Genomic DNA, 26192 nt, shown 5'->3' on the forward strand with positions numbered 1-26192 from the left:
CACACCCTGGACCTTTGTCTTGTGTTTCAGGACATAGACAAGTTTGGCAACGAGATTACCCAGCTGGCTCGCCCCCTGCCCGTGGAGTATCTGATCATAGACGTAAGTGTGTGTCATCTCCCCCCTGGAGGTCAGGATGGCTGGGGGTGGCCTCACGAGGGCGGCGGGTTGAATACCTGCTCCTCTGCCTGCACAGGACAGGCATCCAGAGGTGTTTTGAGTCACTGAGCTCCTGGCATCCCTGAAAACCTAGAAACCTTAAGGGCTTTTCGTTTTTTATTTCCTTGAAAACAATTTAAGGGGTTAACTTCTCCCAACCTAAAGTGTAGCAAAGGACCACCGACAAGACCAAGCAGCCTCTGGAGGTCAGCGAGCCTCTCCCTGGCTCTGTGCACAGGTGCTGCCCTGGCCACAGCTCAGCTGCCACAGCTCAGAGGCCCACTCGTGGGGACAGCATGGTCTCCTGGGGGGCACTCCAGGGGCCAAGAAGGTACCTGGTACCGACACGCCTTCCCCAAGTCTCGGCTCCTTTCTGGGGGCGTGCTCTGCTCACGGAGATGTGGCCACAGTGCAGAGGGGAGTGCGTGCTGCAGGACTAGAGCCTGATGCATTTGCAGTAGTCAGCGCTCTGTCCAAAGGGTATGGGAGGCGGCTCATTTCCTAATTGCTGCCTGCCAGGATGAATTCAGGCTGCATTTGGACTAGGATGGGCATATGATTCAGGCTATAAAGTATCATTGCATTTGGAGCAGTGGGTCCCTGTGAGCTGAGCTCGCCAACGCTCCATTCCAACTGACAGCTCCCGAGAACATATTTATTACCTAGGCCATAAAGGCATCTGCTTTTTAGACTACCTAGGGTGTAATTAAGATGAAAACAGATTGATGGAGCATACACTTAGGAGGAGTCTGCGTGATTTAAAGCCAGCTTCCTGAGGTCTTCTCTCCCAGTGGCCTCCCCATCCCCTTCCTTTCACGAAGGAGCTAAGTTCTTTCTTGCCTTAGTGGTTGTCACCGTAGTGTTTGGTTGATGGGGGAGCATTCCACCCTGTGATCCCCAAGCGCTCTCTTACTGTGGAAGGAGGTTGGAGCAGGTGCCCAGACAGGTGTGCTCAGCTCCTCACCCGGCCCCAGACCCCAACCTGACCAGGGCATCTGATGACTAAAGCTCATGACCAGGTGGCTCTTCCAGGCTTCTGCAGAGGTGCTCTGCAGGTGGCCAGGCATCAGCTAGGTGACAAGGCAGGCTGGGTAGGGAGAGGGTTTGAGCACAAAACAAAGTGCTGAGCACCCTGCATCCTCTCCCCCGGCGTCTGGGATGTTCACAGACTGCCGTGCGAACCTCGGTTCTGTCGCCCCCCGAGGTCTGTTGCGATTACAGGTCTCACGAGTACTTCCCTTAATCCCACGTTTACTTGACTAGTGGGCCTGCTGTTGTTGCTGGTCCACGCCTTTATCTGCCTTCCAAAGGGAGGGGCGAGAGCAGGCCACAGGCCCTGCCTCTGCAGCAGAGCAGCCCCTCTCCCATCTCCAGAATCATGACAGCAGCTGAGACTGAGCCCCACACGTGCCACCCATTCTGCGGGCTCCACGTGTCTGGGTGCATTTGACCCTCACGGCAGCCTTAGGAGGCTTGGGCTCTCTGGCCGTCCGTACCTCTCTGATGAACGATGAACGGAGCAAGGCCTCACAGTAGGACTTGGCAGTGTGCTCGAGGCCACACCTTGTGCCCTGAGGCCACGTGGTCTCGTCCATAAAAGGCCAGCGGGGCTCGATTTAGGGAGCTGCTGATGGCTCAGCTTACTGTTCACAGCGCTGGCACAGTCACAGCAGGTCCTGGGCCAGCAGGCCTGGAACAGCTCGCTGCCTTCACTGATGCAGAAAACAGGCCAGAGCAACATTCTCATCCTTTAGAAATAGTCCCGAAGGAACCCGAATAGCTACGCTAAATCTGGACGAGGTATAATCTGCTGCTGCCCGTGTTATATTGCAGAGAAAAAGCTGTGTCAACCAAAAGAGGGCTGATGGTGGCTCACACTTGGGTGTGTTTTGGGGGAGGGGCATCTGCCAGGAGGAATGAGAAACTGTATTTGTATTGATTCTTGCACATTTGCCACTGTCCCTGCAGCTTCTGTTGATTGTTGGATTTAAAATCCCCTCTGTCCTTTCTAAAGCATGTCTGAGCCAAATGAAGGGCTTAGGCTCCCCTTTGGACACAAGCTCCTGACTCCAGCCATCTTCAGGCGAGAGCCATGCCTGCATCTCAGCGGCCTTGCTTCTCTTCCTGCCTGGACGTGCCCTGGCTCCATGGAGTGGTGCCTGGGAATTCAGAAGGTTTCAGCCAGCTCGCTGGAGGGCACTGTGGCTCTCAAAACCATCAGGGGCTGGTTCTGCACATGCCCTCCAGACCCGGTGACAGGAACAGAGTCTGCTCCTGAGATGGCGCTCACACCTGTGCTCTTCCCTGTGGCCCACTCTCTAGTTCACCCGCGGCAGCAGGAGAGCAGCTGTGTGAGAGGCCGTCCCAGTGGGGCTGGAGTTAGGAACCTGCCCACAGGCACCATGATCTTACCAGTCATGAAAAATGGTTCTTCCGTTTGCCTTCCAGAGTCACAGTTTTCAGAGTTTTCATGTAGGGGCTGTCCTAATAGTTAAGCATTCCCTTCAGTGTAGAACAGTTAGGATTCCTGCTGCTGTGAGCAGCTCAGGGCTCCAGGGAGGGGTGTGCTCAGGGCCCACACCCTTGTTTATAGCACAATTAATTTATCACGGGTTTGTGTTTTCGTTCATTAGATCACAACAACTTTCCCCAAGGATCCAGTTTATACTTTTTCTATTTCACAAAATCCATTTCCTATTGAAAACCGAGATGTATTGGGTGAGACACAGGTAAGCTCTTTGTCTTTAGAAACATAATTTAGAGTCCCTACTGTTTGTTTATCTAGTGTCACTATTGTTTTTCTAGAAAGTAGCAAGCTTTCTGACTCTCCTGATTTGTTTTTGTGACAAAACCTGGCTAGGCCTTTTTCTAAGACACTGCTGATCACATGAGCCCTCTCCAGGGCAGGGGCAGTGGATGAGCAGAGAGGCAAATCCCTGTAAGTCCTCAGGCCTGTGGATGTGCTGGAAGGATTCTCAGGGGGCCTGTTTTATTGGTCACTTTTTGTCCTCTCCCGACAACGTTATTGATGGTTGGTAAGCGTTGTCTTTTGTGACAGTGTCTCACTTTGCTGCACGCTCTGCCCCCTACCTCATCACCCTGCCATGTTTCTCAGGCACCATCCAAGCCGTGGGGGCTCATGTGGCCTGGCCACCTTGGCTCTCACCTGCACATCAGGCCCAATCAGAACTGCTGTGACCGCCTTGTCCTGCCACATCAATGGTCTGTGAACACACATCCCAAGTTGATAACAGGCACTACGGAAAGGGGCCTGGTTAAAGAATGTGTACAGTGAGATTGTCTTCTGAATCTGTGATTAGTTTACAGGGCCTCTCTGATGCTTTGGTTTCCTCACTGCCCATCTGCCCAGGTGCTTGTGGAGGTGCAAAGCCACTGACTGGGGTGGCACTCTTGAATCTCCCGCTTTCACTCCTGTTGAAAGTGTTAGTGTCACGTAATCCTCCCCACCACCACCCCCAATTCCTACTCCTCACTACCGTGCTGCCCTGGATCAACAATGTACCTAGACAGACGGGGCTTCTCCCAGCCCCGCAGTGGCTCTTCCCACTCCCAGGCCCCCAAAGGTGAGTTTGAACATGTCTCACAGCTGGGTCAGCTTCATAGACATGTTGCTTACACTCTTCCATAAGTCAAATGTACTGAGAGTGTTTTCCTGGGAGATGAGGCCACAGCTTATTCTGCAACTGTGCATTCCTCTGTCCTTGGCTCCCAGTAAGTGGTTCTGGAAGGAGACGGGGAGGCCCATCCATCAGCGCCGAACGTGTTCAGTTCCATCTTTATAGGACAGTAGCTCTCCTGCGACTCTGGCTTGGGACTAACAGGTGCTTGTGTCTGTCTCCCCCCATACCTGGCGCTCCAGGACTTCCACAGCCTGGCCACCTACCTGTCTCAGAACACCTCATCTGTGTTCCTGGACACTATCTCGGATTTCCACCTCCTGCTATTCCTGGTCACCAATGATGTCATGCCTCTGCAGGTACGGGCCAAGTGGGCTTCCACTCCTCAGACCAGAGCACGCTGGGCAGCACCAGAGCAGCTAAGTCCCCCTTAACCTGTCCTGTGGGCAGCAGCTTTGCACAAAGGCCTTGATAGAAAGGTGAATTTTCCACTTTTAGTGTTTACACTGGAACAGCTTGTTCAAAAGTGTCTGCCCTCTGTGATGGAGGACAGTTCCTCTGTTTGTTAGAACCACGTGGGACGCAGAGGCCGCTTAGCTCTGTGTCCTTCTAGTGGGAACATGACGGATCCAACAATTTAAAAATTCCTGTTGGAACAGTTTGAGAATCCCAGCCTCTGCTTCTTCCCGATCTCTCTCCCCTCTTCCCGAATCAGCTCCAGTTTATCACCTTGGCCCAGAAGGTTGGCCAGCGTCCAGGCCCCAGGCACACAGCTGCACAGTTGGCGTTTTTAAGACATGCTGTTGGGGGAGATGAGGGCGAGTGTTACAGATGGTGGCTGCTCTCTGAGCAGCACAGGGCCAGCAGGGCCAGCCAGGGAGCCCCTTGCATGGGTTGTGTCATGGCTGTCCTTTTACTTTGGCCCTTTTTCTGCCTGGGACCCAAGGAAATGCATTTCTGCGAGGTGACAGAGTAGAAAGGAGAGGCTCAGTCCTCCCACTGCTTTTCTATGTCAGGTGGCCTGTAGCTGTTCTTATATCTTGTGTCTGTGTTTTGTCCAACCTACCCATTTGTGATACTTGACACCAGGCACCCCGAAACTTTTCACTGGCTTTGCCTTCCCTGTTAAGCCCAGAGAGTTGCACCTCCAGCCCCCAGCTTAGCTGCTGCCCCTCCGGCTGGGGAGGTGGTGAAAGCTTAGGGCCTTCTCCCTGGAAAATGTGTGCTGTTTTGCAGTCACTTGTTAGGAAGCATTTTCTGTAGATACTGCCTGAGAGCCCCTGGAAGGCTTTCGAAGTCTCTCATTATAAAAACTATTTATGGCTTCCCTGGTGGCGCAGTGGTTGAGAGTCCACCTGCCGATGTAGGGGACACGGGTTCGTGCCCCAGTCTGGGAAGATCCCACATGCCGCGGAGCGGCTGGGCCCGTGAGCCATGGCCGCTGAGCCTGCGCGTCCGGAGCCTGTGCTCCGCAACGGGAGAGGCCACAACAGTGAGAGGCCCGCATACCGCAAAACAAACCAACCAACCAACAAACAAAAAACTATTTAGTTCTCTTCACTTTGACCCTGGAGGCCTAGGATGCAGAGTGTATTGAGATACAGACGTGATGGAGAAAACAGAGGGCCAAGGGGGTTGTGAGGGAAGAGGGTGGGCCTCACGGCCATGAGGCTCCTGCCCATCCACCCAGGCCTTCAGGAGAAGGGCTGTGAGCTGTGATTACCTAGCGGGTGGAGCACAGCCAGCCTGGGACACAGAGTAGCACAGCGGCCAACCTGGGGATCTCTGGGAAGAATTTAGCACTTGTATTTATAAACCTAAGTGTGGGGGGGTTTGCATTTCATAGTGACAGCCTGTGAGATTTTTGAAATTCCCTCTGAAGTGTGTCTTGATGTTGGGGAAAAAGAAACTTGTGAACAAGTCTATCTACCGTCAGTGAAGCGAGTTGGAACCTTCTTTTTTGGCTTCTTGCAGGATAGCATCAGCTTGCTGCTGGAGGCCGTGAGGACCAGAAATGAGGAGCTCGCCCAGACATGGAAGAAGTCTGAGCAGTGGGCCACCATCGAGCAGCTCTGCAGTAAGTGTCTTACCCTCCCGCAGTCCCCATTGCCAGGGCCCAAACTCCTGCCCTTCAGGGCTCCAGTACTTCTTCCCGGGCCCTGGACACCTGACCCCAGATGCCTTCTGACAGCGTCGTGGGCAGTGGAACAAGCAGACCTCTGCTGGGGCCCACAGATGTTTTCATCACTATAACATACGCGTAAAGGCCACAGATTTTGGGTATACAGTTCCATGGATTTTTGTACACGTACATAGCAGATACGCTATTCTTCAAGCATCTTAGGAGCAGTTTGAAAGTCATTGTTTTAGATGAACAGAAACTTCACACTCACCTAAGTGCTGAGTGCAGAGACCTTCTGGACTCCTCAGGCTTTTCTTTTCCCCTTTCCCATCAGTTCTCAGAGCATTCTTGGTGGATAAGGAGGAAAAGAGCTGGAGAATATAGTTCGGGGATCTTGTGTCTCCCGGGTGAGCGCCTCTGTCAATCAGCCTTGGGAGCTGCCCCCACGCTGCCAGCGCCGTGGCCACCAAGCCCCCCAGCTGAGAGCTTGAGAGGGCGGTGACCATGGCGGCCCTTTTCCCTGCGGCTTTAAGTACTGTAACGCCCCCTGAAGACAACAATGAAAGTACATATAAAAAAGTGTTTAAATATTTTCTCAATCTAGTGGGCTGATACTTGAGCCAAAATTAGCCAGGAAACCCTCAGTGGAACCCAAGCCACAGGGAGTCCAGCAGGGTTCTTATTTTCTCTCGATACTAAGTACCTAGAAGCTCAGGGGTTGAGGAGCTTTGGTATTCATTGTGTCCTCCTTCTTCTTAATTTTTCTTTTTATACGATTCTTACAACCAAACAGTAGAAGGGCTGAATGTGCCGTGTACTCTTCTTGCCCTCACGTTCTGAAACAGAGGACCCATTGTTCCCACCAAATTCCCTACAGCGAAGCCCACGGCCTTGTGTCCTTGGGTGGACAGTGGTGAGGTGCTGGCCGGGATCTCAGCACCTGGTCCAGCTCTCCCACGTACTGGGCTCTCCAGGCCCCTGGTGTTATTCTTCAAATGCTTCACACACAGACATTGAGTGCAGCAGCTTTAGTAGTTTGGAGCCCTCTCTCTCAGCCCAGAAAGTGCACACAGGGAAGCCGGGACGGGGTGGGTTAGCTAAGAGGTTATCCTGGACAAGCATTGGCCCAGCTGGGGGAGAGGAAAACTAGATCAGGAAAGGTTTCAGTCTAAGCATTTGGCTTGCTTTTGCCAACCCCATTAGACACTAATGAAAAACTAGCGACCCCATAGGAGCTGGGTCCCATTGGCTTCATGCCTCATACTTAGGGTGGGAAGAAACCCAAGCCCGAGTCAGGTGTCAGTCCTCCGGCAGCAGGGTGACACTGTCTGGACCTGCTGCCTGCAGCCTCTGTTGGGAGAGCGCCTGGTGTTCACCGACACTCACTTTGCTAAAAAGTGCTACGTGATTGTCAAATGCTGTCAACAGATACACTACTCGTGGAATTCCAGTCACTGCATAGGGTTGGTAACACAAATTAGCAATAGAGTACCCTTTACAGATGCAGAGTCACAGAACACGAGAGATCTCGGGACATAGTCAGTGGAAGCCACGTAAGAGCTCTTTGCTGAAAACTAACACTGCCAGAAGAAGAGCTAAGCAAATGGAAAAGAAATCCCACTGTCTGGACTGGAAGACAAGATATTTTTAACATGTCAGTTTTCCCTAAATTGATCAGTACAATCTCAGTCAAAATCCCTGTAGACAGGGCTTCCCTGGTGGCGCAGTGCTTGAGAGTCTGCCTGCCGATGCAGGGGACACGGGTTCGTGCCCCGGTCCAGGAAGATCCCACGTGCCGCGGAGCGGCTGGGCCCATGAGCCATGGCCACTGAGCCTGCGTGTCCGGAGCCTGTGCTCCGCAACGGGAGAGGCCACAACAGTGAGAGGCCCGCGTACCGCAAAAAAAAAACCCACAACAAAAAAACCCCACAACAAACAAACAAACAAACAAACAAAAATTGGTCAGGACTTCCCTGGTACAGTGGTTAAGAATCCGCCTGCCAATGCAGGGGACACAGGTTTGAGCCCTGGTCCGGGAAGATCCCACATGCTGCAGAGCAGCTAAGCCCATGTGCCACAACTACTGAGCCTGCGCTCTAGAGCCCGCGAGCCACAACTACTGAGCCTGCGTGCCACAACTACTGCAGCCCACACGCCTACAGCCCATACTCTGCAACAAGAAAAGCCACCGCTGTGAGAAGCCCACACACCGCAACGAAGAGTAGTCCCCGCTCGCCGCAACTAGAGAAAGCCTGTGCGCAGCAACAAAGACCCGGTGCAGCCATAAATAAATAAATTTATTTAAAAAAAAAAAAGATTGGTCAGTTGGACTTTATCAGAATGAAACACTTGGGCTCATTAAGAGACACTGTCAAAAACTTGAAAAGGCAAGGAACAGACTGGGAGAAGATATTCCACAGAAGATGTTCCATAAAAAGAATTACAGTGATGGTCACCATCAGTCATCAGAAGAATGAAAATTAAACGAGGTACCATTACACGTCTTGAGGGTGGCTGAGATGCAAACACTGGCCGCATCGCGTGCTCACGAGCTCCCAGAGCAGCTGGAGCTCTCGCACGCCCAGTGAGGATGACCCAGCGAGCCCACTGCTACCCAAGAGACATGCAAACACAGATCCACACCAAGATTTGTTTAACAATATTCATGGCAGCTTTGTTCACAATGGCTCAAACCTGGCAATGACCCAACTGTCCATCAGGAGGGGGATAGATAACTAGGGATGGTGTTCACACCGAGCTCTCCTGCTCAGCAGTGAGAAGGAAGGAACCACTGATGCAGCAAGCAGGGAGGGCGGGCAGGTGCATGAGTGGCCACAGCTGACAGCTTTCCGCTCTGCAGACAGCACCTTTACTTATCGGTGTTCTGTGTTTGAGCAGGGGACCCACGGTAGGGGCTCTCAAGTCGCATCTGTCCGCGCCTGCAGCAGTTGCTTTTAGAGTCCACTCCTACCCTGATAAGCAGCTGTGCAGAGCTCTCAGATCGGGTGGGACAGCTTCCCAGTGCAGAAATGATGCACACTGCTTCTCCTCCTGCCCCACAGGCACAGTCGGCGTGCAGCTCCCAGGCCTCCACGAGTACGGAGCCGTCGGGGGCTCTGCACACACCACCTCGGCCGCCATGTGGGCTTGTCAGCACTGCACCTTCATGAACCAGCCAGGCACCGGCCACTGCGAGATGTGCAGCCTCCCCAGGACCTAGGGCTCCCGGGCCCTGCTGCCCGGACTGGGCCCACCCTAGCCCTCTCTGAAGCCAGGATTGTTGCAGCCATGCCCCACCGCAGGCAGCGCTGAAGGCGAGGCGGGGGCGGCTGCCCTGGGGGTCTCTGACCCATGAAGCTTCTCAGCACCAGGCTTCCCTGGAGGGAGGGAGCCAGGCTGGTGCTCTGGGGGCTGAAACCAGTCTCTTGGTGGAGGCACCGTATGGCCCCATCCGGATGCCCTGCAGCAGCTCCCACTGTGGTAGAAGGACTAGGTGCCTCTAAACCATCACCTGGAATTGAGGGGGTGGGAGGGCTTGCTGGCACCATCCAGCTTTCTTTTTTCCTTCCTTTGGATGCTTTTGGTTCCTGCCCCTCCCATGTTTTTGGTTGGGAGCTCTTGGTGACCTCTGTACCCCATTGCTCTGGGGCAGACCCTGCCTGTGAGGGCCACCTCTTCCCCTTCCAGTAGCCATCGTGTGGTGGAACTGCGTGGCCACAGGCTCGCTGGTCTCCTGTCCGCTTGGTCTGCAGGTGAATCTGCTGCCCGCCCTTTCCTGCTCTCACCCAGCGTCCAGGGGGGATTTTAAAGTCTGCTTTGGTTGTAATAACAGTTATCAGTAATTCCTGCGAAGAAGACTTTTATTTATTTTTTTTTTAAGATAAAAACTGCATAAAAGGAGAGAGACTAGTTTCCACCTTCGTCCCTCCTTCAGTGAGTCCCTGGAGGTGTGTGCAACCTGGGTGGGTGGACGGGGGACCCACAGTCAGGTCTCCTCACAAATGAACCTCAGTGCCTGAGACTTTCCTGCCAAGCCACACGGCTGGGACAGGTGCAGACCCAGGTAGTCCGAGCAGGAACCTAGTGCTGGCTCCCACTGAGCAGGCACCCTCTCCGGGGGGCCAGCACTGCTGACCTGGCCTGCATGGGGTGAGCTGGGTGGCCCAGGCAGGGCTGCAAGCTCTGGTCCCCTTCACCCCACACACCATTCCTTCCTGTTGCCCTGCCCGGGCCCTGGCCTCTGACACGGTGATGTGGCCCCAGTACAGGCCAGGCCACAGTACAGCAGCTGTGGGGCTGCTGCGGGGACGCTGGAAAGTAGGTACTGTGCTGAAGTATGGGTCCAGGCTATCCCAGGACAAAGGTTGTGGTCAGACTTTGCATGTGCTCTGGGGTCCCTGCATTTCCTCTGTGGTTGGGCTCTGGTCTGGCCTTTCCCTGGGAGCCATGGACATCCTGATGCCTCTTTGCCTTAACAAGAGCCGTATCTCTGAGCTGCACTGCACCCACCCATGGGAGAGGCTGACCCAGACACAGGCTGCTTGGGGACTTCATGTCTCTGTCCTAGAGCAGGAGGCAAGCCTGTGTGACCCTCCCTCGCCCTTGGCCTGTGAACAGAGAGCACTTGGGCATGTGTTCACCTGTGGCAAGGGCTGTGCCTGGCACTCCAGCTCCACCTGGTGTGGGACACCAAGTGGCCGGTGGGGTTGGGTCTGGCTACAGCGGATCTGTTCTGGGGGGCAGAAGGTGCAGGGCCCCCTGTTTGCCCAGTTCCTCTGTGGCCACCTGCCAGCAAGCTGGGAGGACCATCTGGCCCCAGTCATCTGCTCTGATCAGATGTGAGTCTGCAGGGGGAGCAGGAGGGCGCTGACCTCAGACCTCGCGGCCCCCGCCGTTCCTCCTGTACTTGCTCTGGTCTTCATCTACCGAGCTAATTTCCTTTTCTCTTTGACCAGTGTCCTACTCACCCTGAAGTTCTGGCATCTGCATAGTTCGTTTCCTTTTATCTTTTAGCTAAAGAAAAAGTGTTGTGATTTCTCTGCTTCTGGTTTTGAGTCACTCTTTGTTCAGTAATGCACTTTATTTTGTCCAAAGAGAGTCGGGGGTCAACATAAGGAGTGGGGGTGCCCTGCCAGCAGGCTCGGGCCCAGGCAGCTTAGCCATCTCCTCCTGCATAGGGGAGGGGCCCCCAGCTCCACCTTCATCCTACCTGCCCTTGTGTGGACACACCCTCTCATGCCACCAGGCACCAGGCACCGTAGCTCAGCGAGGGGGGACCAGGTGCCAGACCAACCAGTCTGCTCCCGGTGCTCCCACTTGGGGCTTGCAGGTGTGTGTCGGTTGGGTTTGCAGTAGCGTTGCCTGGACTCCAGCCCTGCAGTTGAACCAATAAAAGCACCTGAAGCGACCGCCAGCGCCGTTTGTCCTTCCTGGGCCCCAAGGCCTCTCCCTGCCCTGAGCCTTGACCTGCCTACCTTGTCAGGCGACTTGATGACTTTCCCCTCCACACATCACTGTTCTCTGCTGACATGTTTAGAGTACTGAAGGGTAGAGACCCACTCCTCCTGCCCAGGCTCCTCGGCCCTGTGCTCCCAGGGTAACGTCCACTGGAGGAGCAGAGCCTGGCCTCCCTCCAGGCCTTTTCTGCGCCTTTTCTGCCTGTCAGCCATGCGGCTGCTCCTGGCCTCTGCGTGGTGGGTGAGGTGCACTCCGCCAGGCAGCAGGTGAAGGATAGTGCCCAGAATCCCCCAGACTTGCACAGATGCAAGGGGAGCAAGGCCTGGAGGGGACACTTGTCGAGTGACAGCCAGGGGGCGCTCCCCCGATGTTCAGGTACCAGCCTTCACGCACCTTACCACCCATTCTGTCCTTTGGCCACTGGCTCACTGCTTCCTGACCAAGTATATAAGAAACACTGCCCACTGATGTCCAAGGGGACCTGGGGAGAGGCAGGCCCAGCCTAGCTTCTGGACTGGGGTGGGTGGGCCCTCAGCACCTGGCTCCAGTCCTGTCCCTGAGCTTGCCTACTTTTACTAGCAGTGTCCTGCCCTCTCTGTGGCTCAGGCTGCTGACCTTGTTGGCTCTGTGAAGTGATGAGGTTCTGGAACGTCATCCCTCCCCCTGAAGTCAAGCAAGTGGAGTGTACTGCTTGGAAATAGAACTCAGGGTCCTGCCACCCCCTTTCCTGGCATGTTCAACATGTTGGCAGGCTGTGCTGCCTGAAAGTGCCTGGCACAGCCTGCAGCTTCCCTGCACATGCTGTGTCCTGTCCCTCCCCACCCCCATGCTGTCTGGTGGTAGGTGGGAAGATGTAGCCCCCACGTGTGGCCCAGAGACCACTGACTGTCCACAGCACGCTCTGCTGTCTCACAGGCCTCCTGCCACAGGCCTTCCATGTACACCCACGTGAGGGGCCTCTCACTCCACATCACCCCTGAGCTGGCTAAGCCCTTTGCTCTGTAACCTCCGGGGGGATCAGCGTTCAGGGCCCCCTCGCTGTTTAGATAGACTGTTGATGGTCATAAATCCTTGTATCACAGAGTGTGGGTCTTGCCTGGACTTGGGGCCAGGAGCCTGCTAGCCCCCCTGAGCAGAAGGGAGTGGGACAGGAATGACCAACTTTACAGTGCCTGGCCAGTCAGGGCTGAACCTGGCAGGTGAGGCCTGGCCAGCTAAGCCCACCTCCCAGATGCACTTCCCCACGCGGTCATTTTCTCTAGCACAATCCCGGTGTAGTGCCCTTGGTGTCGGGAAACAGTCTGGGCGGGCCAGGTTGGGAATTGGTGTGAGCACGTGGCCACAGGACTGGTGGTCAGAAGACCAGCCAAGAACACTTGTGCACTCAGGTTGAGGGGGTGGGGGGTGGAGGTGGGACTCAGAGTGGTGTGTCTCTTGAAAGGAGCATGTCCTCACTTCTAGTTCCAAAGGCCACGTGGGAGCTGGTCTCAAGAGGGCAAAGGACAGACTGCAAATGCCATACTGATGCTGGGTCCAACCCAGAAACACTGGAACAGTAGCGGTCCACTGCCCTGGGGGTTGAACACCAACCTCAACAAGGGGAATTAGAACTTTTGCTACTGGTTCTTCATTTTGGCAGGTACACCATCCTTGGTGAGGTCAGCTGAACTCAAGCCCAGAAAACACTTGGCAGCTGGGCTCCTTCAACTTGCCCTGTCTGGCCACACCCCTCCAGATGCCTCTTTCATTCATGGGTGTCTGACCTTGGAGACTCTCCCATTGGCTTCTTAAAGGAGAGGGGTGTGGTTGACCTGTCTGCAGGCACCTTTCAGGGTCGCTCTGGATGTCAGTCTCATTCGGAGAACTCTTGGCCCCTCTGATAAGCACCCCTCCCCAGAGCCTTGGAGGACAGGGTTGGGAAGGAGAGGTGTCTTGCCCTGTCTTCACCCTGACCCTCCACGCTGACGGATGGTGAGCTGCCCCCCCTTACCAAGGCCCAGCCAGTCATTTTCTTCATGGTCTTCTGCCCTCAACCCAGAATTCCTCTGGCTTACCCTTTTTCCCCACTGTCCGTTCAGACCAACACACCCACAGACAGTTCGTTCAGGCATGAAAAAAGGGACACTTCTGCCCATGTTAAGCTCAGACGCAGCAGTGTCCTGGGGACGGGGTACGCGTGGGTGTGGCTCAGCAGCTCAGAGGGAGGAGACTCATCCCTAGACCGAGGGCAGCCCCCGGCTGTGGAAGGGGCAAGACCTGACGCTGCCCGCCCCCTCCTGGAATTCGCAGATCTAACCGCCCCCCAAAACGCTAGAAGGTCCTTTAGGAGCGCACCGTCCGCTCGGAGGAGACGTGTTCTGACGGGCCGCCGTCCTGGGGAAGCCAGTGTACTGGCCCGGGTCCCGGAGCCGGCCCGGCCCTCGGGCGCACGAGGGAAGCGCGACCTCGGGCGGGTCCAGTGGAGCCCCGGGGGAGGACGGACGAGTGGAGAGACCAAGGCCCTTGGGCTTCCCATGTTTGGCTTTAAACACGTTGGCCCTTTGCCAAACCGTTCTGTGTCCACTAGCTTTATCTCAACGGCGTGGCCTTCGGCCCAGGGGCCCGGGCTCCCGCGGGGTCCCCAACACCTGACGCGCAGCCGCCCCGCCCCCAGCTCCGGCCCCGCCCCCGCCTCGCCGCTGTACGGCGGAGCCCGCGCTGCGACCTGGGCGGCCGTAAAGCGCCGCGCCCCGCCCCGCCGCCGGCACCGGCGCTGCGAGGCCGAGACCCCTCCGGTGGCCGGGCTGCCTGGCGACCCCACGATGGCCGGCCTCGCGCCGCGGGTCGAATACCTGGCGGGCTTCTGCTGCCCGCTCGGGGGCCTGGCGGCGGGCAAGCCTCGCGTGCTGTGCCACGGGGCGGAGGTCTTCCTGTCCACTGGGAGCGAGCTGGTCTATGTCTACGACCGGGAGGGGCGGCTGCTGATCGTGAGCACCCGGCAGGCCGGGGAGGGGCCAGGGACCGGGGGAGAGGGCGGGGCGGAGTGGAGCGGGGTTCCTGAGCCCTGGAGGGGGCGGGGCCGGGCGGGAATCCACCGAAGGCCTGGCGTCTTTGAGGAGTTTGTACTCCGCCTCTTCTGGGCCCCACGCGCCCGGCCTCACTCTGCGTTCTCCCCGGACGTCCAGGCCGTGTACAAGTTTCCCGGTCAGGTGTGGCACCTGGAGCTCCTGGCCCTTCGCAGGGCGCTCTACGTCCTGTGCGCCCGGAGTGGCATCTATTGCTTGTCTTTGGACCAGGCGAGCAGGTGAGGCATGGTCGCTGGACGGCACTGCTTTGGGCGGGTCCACACTTGCCTCTCCGGGGTTGAGGCGGACATGGCCTCAGATGGGCTTCTCGCTGTCTCTGACTGGTACTTCCCTGCCCTCCTCAAACACTGCCCCTGTGACCTATACGGTCCGCTTACCCCTGGACTGGGTTCAGAATGAACACTCACCAGGCCTCCAAGGTGGGGATGGTGGGCTCAGGGCCAGCTCTGAAGTCTTGGGGGCCCCTGTCCTCAGCGCCTGCCTTCTCTAACAGGCTCCTGCTCACAGAGAATTCTTAGTAAACGGGGTTCAAGCGGCTGAGTCTGCAGCCGGGAGCAGGATGCTGCCCTTTTGGCTTTGATGGGCCTTGGTGGGTCTGGCATGACACACCTATGAGGTGGGTCTCTGTGAACCCTGAGTCAGTGGTTAAAGGAGTTTCACCATCCCGCCCCCGCCACCCCCCAGTACCAGTGCAGAGCCTAGAGCCTAGACTCGGGCACCTATTCACTACTGGTTTAGAAAATAAAAAGATAGCAGGTGTGATTCACAGCTGGGGCCTTGGGGGTCTGACAGTTCTGCACTGATGAGAATTTTCTGTCCAAACCCCATTTCTGGAAGGCTTGGTACATCCTATTATGCACGGGTCCCTGGGCGACTGGTGGGGAGCAAAGCGGTCCGTGGAGCAGGTGGGAGGCACTATGGCATGCCAGCTGCTCCCTGGTGGCTATAAGTCACTGAAATCGCTCCTTGTACAGACCCCAGGCCCATCATGTCAGTGGCAGGCTGTCACGAAGGGAGCTTGTGAGCACTGTAACTGACATTTGCCTGTGTTCTCAAAGGTCTGTGAGCCGGGATGACAAGGATGACAGGGACGACCGGGACAGTGAGGATGGGCAGGTCGATGAGCTCCCTGCCCCTGTGATCCCCGTGCACCCAGACACCTGTGTGCTCCCCAGTGCCACACTGCATGCCTTCACCGTGCTCGATGACGTGCTCATCACCCTGGCACAGGGCCCCACCCAGTGGAAGATGCAGCTGTTTGAGCGTCCGTGTCCAGGGGAGGACCCTAGACCCGGAGCCCAGATTGGCGAGGTGGAGTTGTCCACCTGCACCCCCCCAGCTGGGAGCCTGGGGGAGCCCACAGCCCCTCGCTTCCTCCCAGTGCTGTGCTGTGCGTCACCACCAGGCTCCAGGGCCCCACATGGCCACCCGTGGGGCTCTGGGGGCGTCACGCTGGAGGGGCCCCTCTTTGGGCTACTCTTCGGATCTGATGCCTCCCTCCTGGAGTCGCCCGTGATCCTCTGCGGTCTCCCCGATGGCCAGCTCTGCTGTGTGGTCCTCAAGACCCTGGTCACCTCCAGGTCTGCCCCTGGTGATCCGAAGGCCCTTGTCAAGATCCTCCATCACCTGGAAGAGCCTGTCATCTTCATTGGAGCCTTGAGGACAGAGCCGCTGTCCGAGGATGTGGAGGACGCGTACTGTGACTGCCTGGTGGCACTCGGTCACCATGGCCGGACACTGGCCATCAAGGCCAGCTGGGACGAGGCAGGGCATCTGGTGCCAGAGCTGCGGGAGTACAGCCTCCCGGGGCCTGTGCTCTGTGCGGCCCGCGGCAGGGGCGGCCATGTGTACCACAGCACCCCCTCGGACCTCTGTGTAGTGGACCTGGCTCAGGAGGGCTCCCCCTGGGACCTCACGCAGCGTGACAGGGCCCCAGGAGGCCTGCCCTCTCTGCTGTGTCCAGCCAGCTTGAGTGTCTGCAGCGTCGTCACCCTCTCTGTGTCATCTAGGGCGCCTGAAGGTACGAGCCACTTCTGAAAGCTAAAAACCAAAGCCATGGGGTGGGTGGAGCCTCCGCTCTGATGTCTCCTCCCTGTGAACTGGCCGTCCTCCTCTATCTGCCTCATTCCTGTTCTCCGTAAAACTGCCCGGGCAGGCCTACCCTCCCCTGGCATAGCCTCGTGGTTGATGCTTCTTGTCTTGGGGTCCTGTGTGGGTTTAGGGGCGGGGGCTGTGCCACTCTGCCTGGGTAGGGTCTGCACCTGAGTGACCCTGGGCAAGAGCATCTTCCCATGGCCAGTAGTGCAATGGAAATTCAAATCGGTTCAGGTCAAACCTTTATGTTTTTTTTGAAACTCACTTATCATGTGGCCTCCAGCGAGTCCACCCTGCACCAAAGGCAGGGGGCATCGCCAAGCTCTGATGTGTGTGTTCTCCCCAGACAGAACTGGAGGGGGTTTCAGCCATGTTTGCCCAATGTTAAGGGGGAGGGATAAGAGCCCCCCTCCCCCTAGTGCATATTCCCCTTAAGATAGCCCAAGAATGCATTGTAAGGCCTACCGTGGACCATACTCGATACGAAAGAAATGCTTTTGAAGTGAAAAGACTGCTGTGTCTCCCACAGGGAAAGAGAGACACATGTGGCAGGGAATGGGGGAGCCACACCTCTGGGCGGGTCTCAGGGCCTAGTGGTACTGGACTTGGAGAACCAGCAGGTCACAGGAGATGGAGCCTGTTTCCCGGGGAGCTCCCTGGTAGGCCAGGAGTGGGAAAGGAGACAGAAAGATGTCGAGGAGAGGCGGCAGGCTTCCAGAAGGGCCCCAGTGAGAGGCGACTGGCCAGTGGAGGAGGCCTGGGGCCTGTGTAGCACCTCCTTCTCTTAGGAAATCTCAGAGCAGCTTTGCTGGGGGTTGGGGGGCTGTTGAGGCGAGGAGGCACCCAGCTGATTTGATGGCCCTTTTCTGGCCCCGTTTAGCCCTGTCCATGTATAAGGTGACGCCTCTGCTGTGCTGACACCCCGTCCCAGGGAGGGCCCTTCACAGCATATGCCCGGCCCAGGACACACCCCAGGCTCTTCGGGGATGTCTCCAGAACCCTCTTTTCCTCACCTGGGCACAGGTGTTCTGCCAACACTTATCTGAGTCCTGGGAACTGCTGCATGTTCCCAGCAGCGTGCCTCTCCCTGCCTGTTGACCAGGCCCCACGTATGTCCACCTGCAGGGGGTGCTGAGCTCCTGGCCCTGTCTGCCAAAGGCCGGCTGATGACCTGCAGCCTGGACCCGCACTCTGAGACGCCTCACCCCACCAGAGTGACCTCGGCGAATGCTGGCCAAAAAATTAAGGAGTTGCTGTCTGGAATTGGCACTGTCTCTGAGAGGTGACCAGTGGGCTGAGGCTCGGGCAGAGGCTGGCATGGTGTCCATGGAAGGCGGTGTCCCGGGTGGTGGCACTGGTCCGGGAGAGGCCTGTTACTTTGCCTCTGGCCCCTGCGATAGCCCCAGCCGTTGTGTTGCCTGGCCAAAGGCAGCACTAAAGGCCAGCTGTGGGCGCCAAGCCCCTGTGTTTTAGGGTCATTTCTAGGGTGCCTGCCATCCTTTGGGATGTCACGGTGGCACCGCAGAGGAGCAAAGGAGCCGACTTGGAACACGTTGGGGAGCACGGTGGGGGTGGCCAGCCCCACCGTGGGCACCCCTGGCTCAGTGGCCCTGAAGGGGGTGAAGCCTCCATGAGCCCAGTGGGTGAGGCCAGGCTGCCAAGTACAGGCTGCCCCAGCTCCATCCTCTGCTGCTGGAGAAGGAGGTTGGGTCAGATGATTGCATGGGCAGGACAGGATCCCCTGAGGTGGGGGCTCTTCACCTGATGCTCGAGGAAGAACGAGGTCTGGGCCCTCCCTCAGCAGCCATGTCTGTTTCCAGAGTGTCTTCTCTGAAGAAGGCGGTTGACCAGCGGGACAAGGCCCTGACCTGCCTCAACGAAGCCATGAACGTGAGCTGCGCCCTGCTGTCGAGCCGGGAGGGTCCTAGGCCCATCTCCTGCACCATCACCACCTCCTGGAGCCGCCTGCAGCTGCAGGACACGCTGACAGCTACCTGCCTGCTGGAGAACAGCAGTGGCTTCAGCCTGGACCGGGGCTGGGCCCTGTGCATCCAGGTGCTCCGCAGCTCCCAGGCCTTAGACCTGGACTCGGCTGCCTCGGCCATCACCTACACCATCCCCGTGGACCAGCTCGGCCCTGGCGGTCAGCGTGAGGTGACGCTGCCTCTGGGCCCGGGAGAGGACGGTGCGCTTGACCTGCCCGTGACTGTGTCCTGCGCACTCTTCTACAGCCTCAGGGAGGTCGTGGGTGGGGCCCTTGCCCTCACAGACCCTTTCAAGGACCCCCCTTCGAATGAATGCACCCCTGACGTCCTGCCTGAGCAGGAGGGTGTGTGCCTGCCCCTGAGTGAGCACACAGTGGACATGCTGCAGGGCCTGCGCTTCCCCGGCCTGGCTGCACCCCACGCGCAGGCCCTGGGCCCACTCAGCCCTGCCAGAGACCCCATCCACACCTTCCTAGCAACTTGCTGCGGGCCAGTCAGCCAGCCGGCAGGACCAGCGTCCCTGCGGGCCAAGTACCTGCCCCCGTCAGTGGCCACCATCAAGGTGTCGGCAGAGCTGCTCAGGGCCGCCTTAGGGGACAGTCACGCAGGTTGGTGGCACCAGCTGGCTTCGCTGAGGCCTGGGGCCCTTCCTCCCTCTCCCAGGATCTGATCAGCCTCACAGCCGCACCTCTCTCCTCCAGGCGTGTCCCTGTGTTGTGCCACCCTGCAGTGGCTCCTTGCCGAGAATGCTGCCGTGGACGTCGTGAGGGCCCAAGCACTGTCCTCTGTCCAGGGAGTGGCCCCAGATGGCACTGATGTCCACCTCATCGTCCGCGAGGCAAGCAGGGGTCAGCTGTCCCGCCTGTGGGGAAATTGGCCTCGACAGCAGCAGTTCTGAGTAGGGTCCCTGGGTTTCTCGAGAGGAATCAGATTCTGGAGCCCACCCTCCAGAGGATTCCGACGCATCCGAGTTCGAGAGGCAGGCTGTGATGGGGTGGCCTTCGTGGGGCCAGGGGCAGTGTCGGCTCCCAGCCAGGTCTCCATGAGTACTGCCCTGTCCAGCGCTCTCCACGCGTGGCCCCTGCCCTGCGTACTGCTGGAGTTCACAGCCAGCCCGAGCGGGTCGCTCACTTGTACCCCCAGGGGCAGCACGAGCGACTCCAGACTCCAAGCCACTAAACCCCTAGACCACCAGGGTGCCGGGCCCCATCACAGACGCCCCATGTGCAGGGGCCGCTGAGACACCAAGGTGGAGCTCAGTCCTCTAGCCCCGTTCCTCGCACAAACCTTCCTTCCCGAGACCCTCCTGGCAGCCTCGGGGTCGTGTCCAGCAGACCCTTGTGCTGCAGTGTTGGAGGCTCTGGCGGAGCATCCCGTGTGGCCGGGCACACCTTGCTGAGGATGGTGGGTGGAGGCTGCCCACTGGACAGCCCTTTCAGGTCAGGCCAAGACTAGGCAGTGTCAAGGTCGGGTGTCCCTGGGGCCTGGTGGTGGTTCTGCAGGTGGCGGAGAGGGGTGGGTGCCCCAGTGCATCCTACGATTCCAGAAGGAAGAGCTGCCAGAGACAGTGTCCTTCCTAAGGTTCCTAGGCCCCTGGGGTCTTGCCTTGTGTCCTGGCTCTCGCCCATCTTTGCCAGGTTCCACCTTTGGCTGGAGGGCACTGGGCTGACCTCACTTGCCCAGCCCCCTCCCTGTTTTCACACCTGCAACCCTGACCCTGCTGTCTAGTGCCTCAAGATGCACAGGGTGGGCCATGGGTGGGTCTGGGCTTGGGCTGTCCGTGGTGGTGCAGCCACAGCAGGCACTTTTTCTGGAGTGAGTGCCACGGATCTGGATGCTGAGGGAAGAGGGGTCTTCCTGGACAGATATTCCAAAGGAGCAGCTTTTCTGTTGCTTGGCTAGCTGGGTCTTCAGGTGAAAATTCATGTTGAGTGTGGAGATCCAGCCCCGGGAGCCCCCTGAGCTTTGCCCACAGTGGGATGTAGAGGGCAAGCCCAGGCTTCACATGCCCCTGCCAGCTTGGACACTCCCGCCGGCCACGCTGCCCTCGGGCAGGTCAGGGCTTTGGACGGCCAGTGAGGTTCCTTGTGTGTTGCAGGTGGCTGTGACCGACCTGTGCCCAGCAGGGCCCATCCAGGCCATGGAGATCCAGGTGGAGAGCTCCTCTCTGGCCAACATGTGCAGGGCACACCACGCCATCGTCGGGCGTTTGCAGGTCTGTCGGTCATCGTGGGCTTGTTTGGGAAGTCTCTGTGGGGTGGTGGGGACACAGGACCCTGGTGGTCTGTGGCTTCCTGCCTGGGGTTGCAGGTAAGCTGTGGGCGGTTGGGAGGTAGGTGGGGGACTTGCTTCTCACCCTCCTGGCAGTAGCACCCAGTGGCCTGTGAGCACACGTGGTTAAAGGGAGACAGTCCACTGGAGACCAGCGTGAGATTTCTTCTACACTTGCCTAGAGAAGCCAGGCTCGGGCCCCGGGACCAGGTGTCTGCTCGTCTGGGCCTCCACGTCTTTGCCAAGAAAGCGGGAGGTGGGAGCCAGCCCCTCCCATACACACAGCCCCAGGGGCCCTTCCTGCTGCTTCACTGCCATGCGCGGCTACTGGGGCTGCAACCCCAGGATCTGAGGGGAGGTCTTTGTGTTCCGGAGGGAAGCCTGTCAGCTGGTGCCCTTGGCAGGCTGGGTACAGGGTCAGGTGGCCCATCTCCTGCCTGTTCTGAGTGTGTGCAGCCTCGGCTGCGCAGAGGGGTCCGAGGTGGCGGCTATCAACTGATTCCCACGCTTTTCCTTAAACATGGACTCTGTGTCAGCCTCACCTGGGAACTTGGTGCACGTCCCTAGGCCCCACCCTAGACCCCAAGAGTCGGAGAACCTGCAGTCCAAGCCCCGCCAGGGATCCGAGGCTGCTGTTCTAGACATACCAGTGCACCCAGGCGAGCCTGGGGGCCAAGCCATGACCAGAGGTCTCCCTCAGGCACTACTGTGACAGCCCTGCTGTGGCACATCCATGGCCTCACGCCTGGGCTCAGGAGTCCCCCGTCCCCAGAGCAGAGCTCCCACGCCTGCATTTCTCTCCCCCAGAGGGCGCCCCGTGTTGCTCTTGCCGGGCCTGAAACAAGCAGGGCTGTCTCCAGACCCACTGAGCTTGGCAGTTGAGAGGTGGACAGTTAGTGAGAAGCCGGGGGAGGAACGTACCGACCAGACTTCCAGCAAGAAGGGGAGTTAGTGTCCTGGGGCTGCCGGAACAAAGTGCCGCAGACGGGACACAGTGCGTTCACTTTGGAGACAGGGATCCAGGTGTCCGCGGGGTGGTTCCTTCTGAGGCCTCTCTTGGCGCATGGATGGCCGACTCCCCCCTGTGTCCTCACGTGGTCATCCCTCTGCATATCCGTGTCCTGATCTTTTCTTAGAAGGACACCAGTCCTGTGGGATTAAAACCAACCCACGTGACCTCATTTTAACTTGATTATCTGTGAAGACCCTCTCTCCAAACACAATCACTGGGGGTGCTGGGAGCTGGGGCTTCCAAGTGTGAATTTGGGAGGCATGCTTCAGCCCCCAGTGGAACGCTGGGGACACGTCCTTGATGGGAATCTTCTTGTGGGCTGCAGACCTCTGTTCTCCGTCTGCTGACACTATGCTTGTGTAATGGGAGTATCCTCGTGACAACTGGCGTTCATTCACCTGGCCGCTTGGAGTCTGGGGGGCCTTGTCAGGTGTGCAGCTTCTGCCACTGGCAGCATCTCCTGCTGCCCCTTGGGGTGTCGGGGTCTCTTCTCAGTGCTCTGCCCTGGAGGCCAGCGGGAGCCTTGCTTCCTGGGTCCGTCTGCAAGCTTGGGTTCAGCCCTGAGAGCCGGCCAGGCTGCCTCCAGAAAGCAGGACGTGAAGCAGCCCTCTCGAGGGCCAAGACAGGAACAGCGGTGCCAAGGCCTGAGGCCAAGGATGGGGAAGGGGTGGCGGTAGGAGGTGGGTAGTGAGGGGAAAGGGCCGAGAAGAAAGTTACTTCCAAGTAAATGATCGTCAGGCCTGGGCTAGTGTGCCCTGCTGCCCGAGGTGAAGGTTAACTGGGGGCGAGGCAGGGAGGCCTGATGGATGGCTCGGGGAGGGGGAAGGGCCACCTGGCTCTGCGGGCTGGAGGACAGGTGCCAGGAGCCCCGGGCGCTACCTTGGGACACATGGAAGAAGCACCCTCTCCAGCCGTGTGCCCCTTGTGTCCCCCCAGAGGCTGGTCATGGAGCAGGCTGCCCGGGGCTCCAGCCCGCCTGACCTCCGCCTGCAGTATCTCCACCAGATCCAGGCCAACCATGAGGTGAGGTCCTTCAGGGATCCGTGCCCTGAACCTTCCACCAGCCTGGGCTCCTCTGGGGACACACAGGCACTGGGGTATTGCCCAGCTTGGCAGGGCCTCCCAGTCCTCACAACCGAGTCGGGTCTGGGCTCCTGTTGCAGGGGTGAGGTGGGGACAGAGTGGGCACGGCCACTCCTCCGACCTGCCCCACATTGGCTAGGACACGCCTGTCCCCTGGGGACATGGTCTTCCCTCAGCCCAGCCACGCCTCCTGTCCCGACGGGTCATCACATTAAGGCCACAGATGAGTGTTTTTCCTGGGCCACCTACCACAGTCGGAGTAGGATCTGCACGTGGTGGGTGTCCCCCAGAGGCACCCGCTGACGTGCCCAGTGGAAAGGTGGGGCCCTAGCTGCTGCTGCCCATTCCTTCCTGTAGACGCTGCTGCGGGAGGTGCAGACCCTGCGGGACCGGCTGTGCACGGAGGACGAAGCCAGCTCCTGCGCCACCGCCCAGAGGCTCCTGCAGGTGTACAGGCAGCTCCGCAGCCCCAGCCTCCTCCTGCTGTGATGCCAGGTAGGCCCCACCCCGCCCCGGCTCTGTCCCTGCTTCCGGCCCCTCTAACAACTCACAGTACCTTCGTGGTTTTATGGAGAAAACCTGGCTCCTGACCTGGGCGGCACTGTGGGCCTGGTTACAGCTGGGGAAGGTCGGGGTGAGTGCAGCCGGCCCCCCAGATGGCCACCTGGCACCCCCGGGGTGGGTGTGCTCAGAAGAGGCAGCTCGTTTAGCAGGTGTGTCAGGGTAGCGAGGCGGTCCGTGACCCCGCTGGGCAGGGGCCTGCTCGTCCCCCCGCATCACTGCTTCCTTTCCTCCAGCAGCTGCCACGGCCTCCGCGCTCAGCCTCGACACCGCTGGGCCGCCTCCCACCCAGAACGTCGGGGCTGGATCACGGACATCTCTCCACTCAGAAGCTGGGCCCCAGCCATGGGGTCCGGACTCCAGAGCAGGAGCGTTGTTGCCCTAGCGGCCTGCAGAGGCCGCAGAGACAGGGCTTCTGGGTTGAGCCTCGGGCGGGTGTGTTTTGGTGGTTGTCGCATTCCCACCGTGGTGCTCAGAGCCCAGGGCTACCCCTCTTGGCAGCACCACCCACCCACCCACAGACCTGTTGTCCAGCACTGTCCACACCTGTCCAGCCGCCTCGCTCTGGGTGCCTCGACCCCGCTTCTCTGCAGCCGCTGGGGTTACCGGGTGGGAGGGTGCTCCCTGTGACCAAAGCACAAGGACTGTGGGGGAGGGGCATTCCTGCAGGTGCCCTGTGGCCAAAACAACAACTTGGTGCCTCCGGCCGGGGCCACACCCAGTGCCCAGCACTGTGCATTGTTTCCAAGGGTCCCTGGGGGCAGACAGCAGCCCCAGCGTGGCTCCGGTGCTTTTGGGGAGGGTGTCTCTCCCCCAGACTTCACACGGTGCTTTCCTGCTGTGCGTGCAGGGCCTGCGAGGCACCCTGCCTCAAAAAATGACCCTTTCTGGTGTTCTGCCTTGGCCTTGGCTGTTTTTTAGCCCTCCCCCTTCAGTCTGGTGGCAGCTTTGACCTGGATTCCTGGACACACCCCCAGCTCCATGACCTCTAGGGGGCCCTCAGGCCAGCAGGAAGCTTCAACACTGGGGTGAAGTGGTCCCTGCAGGGCCGTTCAGGCCATGAGGGTCCCTGCCCAGGAGGACCAAGGCCACCTCCTCGTCGCCCTCCATGGAGGGAGAGGGGCTGGTGGGGTGCTCCGAGTTGGGGTCTGGGAGAGTGGCTGATCGCCACATGGACCCAGCACTGAAGGGTTCTTCAGGGTGGGAGGGAGGATGGGGGGCCAGCCCACTCAGTACTGTCCTGTTCCTTCTGTCCCTGAGGTTGCTGGGAGCAGCGTGACAGCTGCCTTCTCCAAGGATGAGCAGGCAGTCCACCTCCAGCTTCTGCTGGTCCTTAACGCAGCCTGGAGGGGAGCTGTGGCCCAGCCAGCGAAGGGCCTGCACCCCCTCAGTCCTGTCCCCGGCTGTTTCTGAGGGTCGTCTTTCTGTCACCTCCCTGAGTGCCACGGGGGAGGATGGAGGGGCCAGTCCAGCCCAAAGGGACCGCCAAGCACTCTTCCCTGCCTCCCCTCTCCAGCTGCTGCCCCAGGCTGTGCGGGCTCCACTCAGCGATTGTCTGAATCCAATTACACTGTCAGGCCAAGGTCAGAAAACAGGAGACCCCTCCTTGGCACCCTGTGGATCACCTGAACGCTGGTGCCAGCTTCTCTCAGGTCAAGAGTGCCCCGCAGATGGGCCCCCAACCCTCCTGTCCCATAGGCCACCAGGGGGCAGTGCAGACCACAGCTCAGGACAATCACTCGTTCCCTCCGGGGCCCGGCTCCTGTGTCTGGTACTTGCAGGGTCAGTTGGAGCCCACCTTGAAGTGTGTTGGCCCATTTGGCTCCCAGCCCTTCTTCATCCCTAAGGTGAGGGGAGGCCAGCGAGGCGGGGAGTCAGCGAAGGGGGGCCCTGGGGAGAGACTGGGGAGGGGTCCTTGCTGGTCTTCCCCACCCCCAGGATGCCTCACCCCTTCCTGTCCTCCCTGGCCATATGTGTCCACTCCCCTCTGGAACCAGCTCTGCACCCCTTCCTTGCTGCCCTCCTTTCCCAAAGTGCCTCACTGGCCACACTCACTGGAGGTGGGGCTTCAGGCCCCAGGCAAGGGTGGGGCTGCCCAGGGTGGGGAGAGGGGTGTGGGCTGAGGGGAAGGGTCGGTGAGGTCACCTGTGCCTGTGGTCTCCCCCTACTCCAGGCTCTAGACTGTACCCCCAGCCCTCCATCACCCCAGTCCCCAAGGTCCAGGTCAATCCCAGGGGGCATGCCTCCCACCCCACTCCCACCTCCAACGGTCCAAGGTTACCCAGCCCATAAGAGACACTGCCCTGGGTGGGGGTCCTTGGGGACCCAGGGGTTTTGGGTGCCAGCTGGTTTGGGGAAGCACATGGGTGAACCATGGGCCTTGTCCCAGTCATCCACCCTTCCTAGGCTGGGTGGGGCTGGGTGGCAGCAGGTGGGTGCAGAGGCTGAGAAGGGTCCTCTCCCCCACGGCTGACCACACACAGCCCTGTTTGGGACGGGTGGGTGTCACTTTTCCATCAGGTGCTTCCAGGATTCCCTAAGACCCTGCCCTTGGGGAAGGGAGCAGTGATGTGCACTATGGAGACTCCAAAGACCCTCTGACCTACCCGACTTGCTGGGGCCTGGGACCAGGCTCCTTCCAGCTCCCCCACCCCCACCCCGGTCCTGCTGAGTAGAGTGGGGGTCCCCTCTCCCGGGCTTAGGGAGGGGACATGCGCCAAGGAGAGACAATCCCGGGGTGGGGGG

General features: G+C 58.9%; 2 protein-coding genes across 8 annotated transcripts in view; both read left to right on the forward strand.

Annotated features, from left to right (window-relative positions):
- Positions 1–11327, forward strand: part of NPLOC4 (NPL4 homolog, ubiquitin recognition factor) — a 56158-nt gene extending 44831 nt beyond the window's left edge. Inside the window, exons 13-17 of one of the 2 annotated variants that reach the window (XM_082603465.1) lie at positions 31–102; positions 2793–2888; positions 4040–4156; positions 5772–5874; positions 8982–11327. In XM_082603465.1, the coding sequence (XP_082459591.1) occupies positions 31–102; positions 2793–2888; positions 4040–4156; positions 5772–5874; positions 8982–9139 (546 nt within the window). In that variant the 3' untranslated portion in view covers positions 9140–11327. The remainder of the gene's footprint in view (positions 1–30; positions 103–2792; positions 2889–4039; positions 4157–5771; positions 5875–8981) is intronic. The other variant, XM_082603466.1, reaches the window with a different exon arrangement.
- A 2787-nt stretch (positions 11328–14114) lies between these two features.
- On the forward strand, positions 14115–24342 carry FAAP100 (FA core complex associated protein 100). 6 transcript variants are annotated; one of them, XM_082603742.1, is made up of 10 exons: positions 14115–14342; positions 14541–14659; positions 15500–16461; positions 17661–17817; positions 18356–19128; positions 19222–19358; positions 20619–20735; positions 22740–22826; positions 23244–23381; positions 23687–23822. In XM_082603742.1, the coding sequence occupies exons 1-9, from the start codon at positions 14178–14180 to the stop codon at positions 23373–23375; spliced, it is 2649 nt and encodes an 882-aa protein (XP_082459868.1). In that variant the 5' UTR covers positions 14115–14177; the 3' UTR covers positions 23376–23381; positions 23687–23822. The 6 variants fall into 6 exon arrangements, with proteins under 6 accessions (XP_082459868.1, XP_082459869.1, XP_082459866.1 ...); XM_082603743.1 differs by having other exon boundaries at positions 23684–23776; XM_082603740.1 differs by lacking the exon at positions 22740–22826 and having other exon boundaries at positions 19222–19368; positions 23684–24342.
- Positions 24343–26192: the final 1850 nt, after the last annotated feature.

This window comes from Mesoplodon mirus (assembly GCF_964341445.2).
Source record: "Mesoplodon mirus genome assembly, chromosome: 18".
Lineage (NCBI taxonomy): Eukaryota > Metazoa > Chordata > Mammalia > Artiodactyla > Ziphiidae > Mesoplodon > Mesoplodon mirus.

Coding starts and splice junctions, on each gene's coding strand:
- FAAP100 (XM_082603740.1), top strand. CDS start 14,178: ATGGCCGGCCTCGCGCCGCGGGTCGAATACCTGGCGGGCTTCTGCTGC. Junction 20,736..23,243: donor CCATCGTCGGGCGTTTGCAG/GTCTGTCGGTCA, acceptor TCCTTCCTGTAG/ACGCTGCTGCGGGAGGTGCA. Junction 23,382..23,683: donor TCCTCCTGCTGTGATGCCAG/GTAGGCCCCACC, acceptor CCTTTCCTCCAG/CAGCTGCCACGGCCTCCGCG.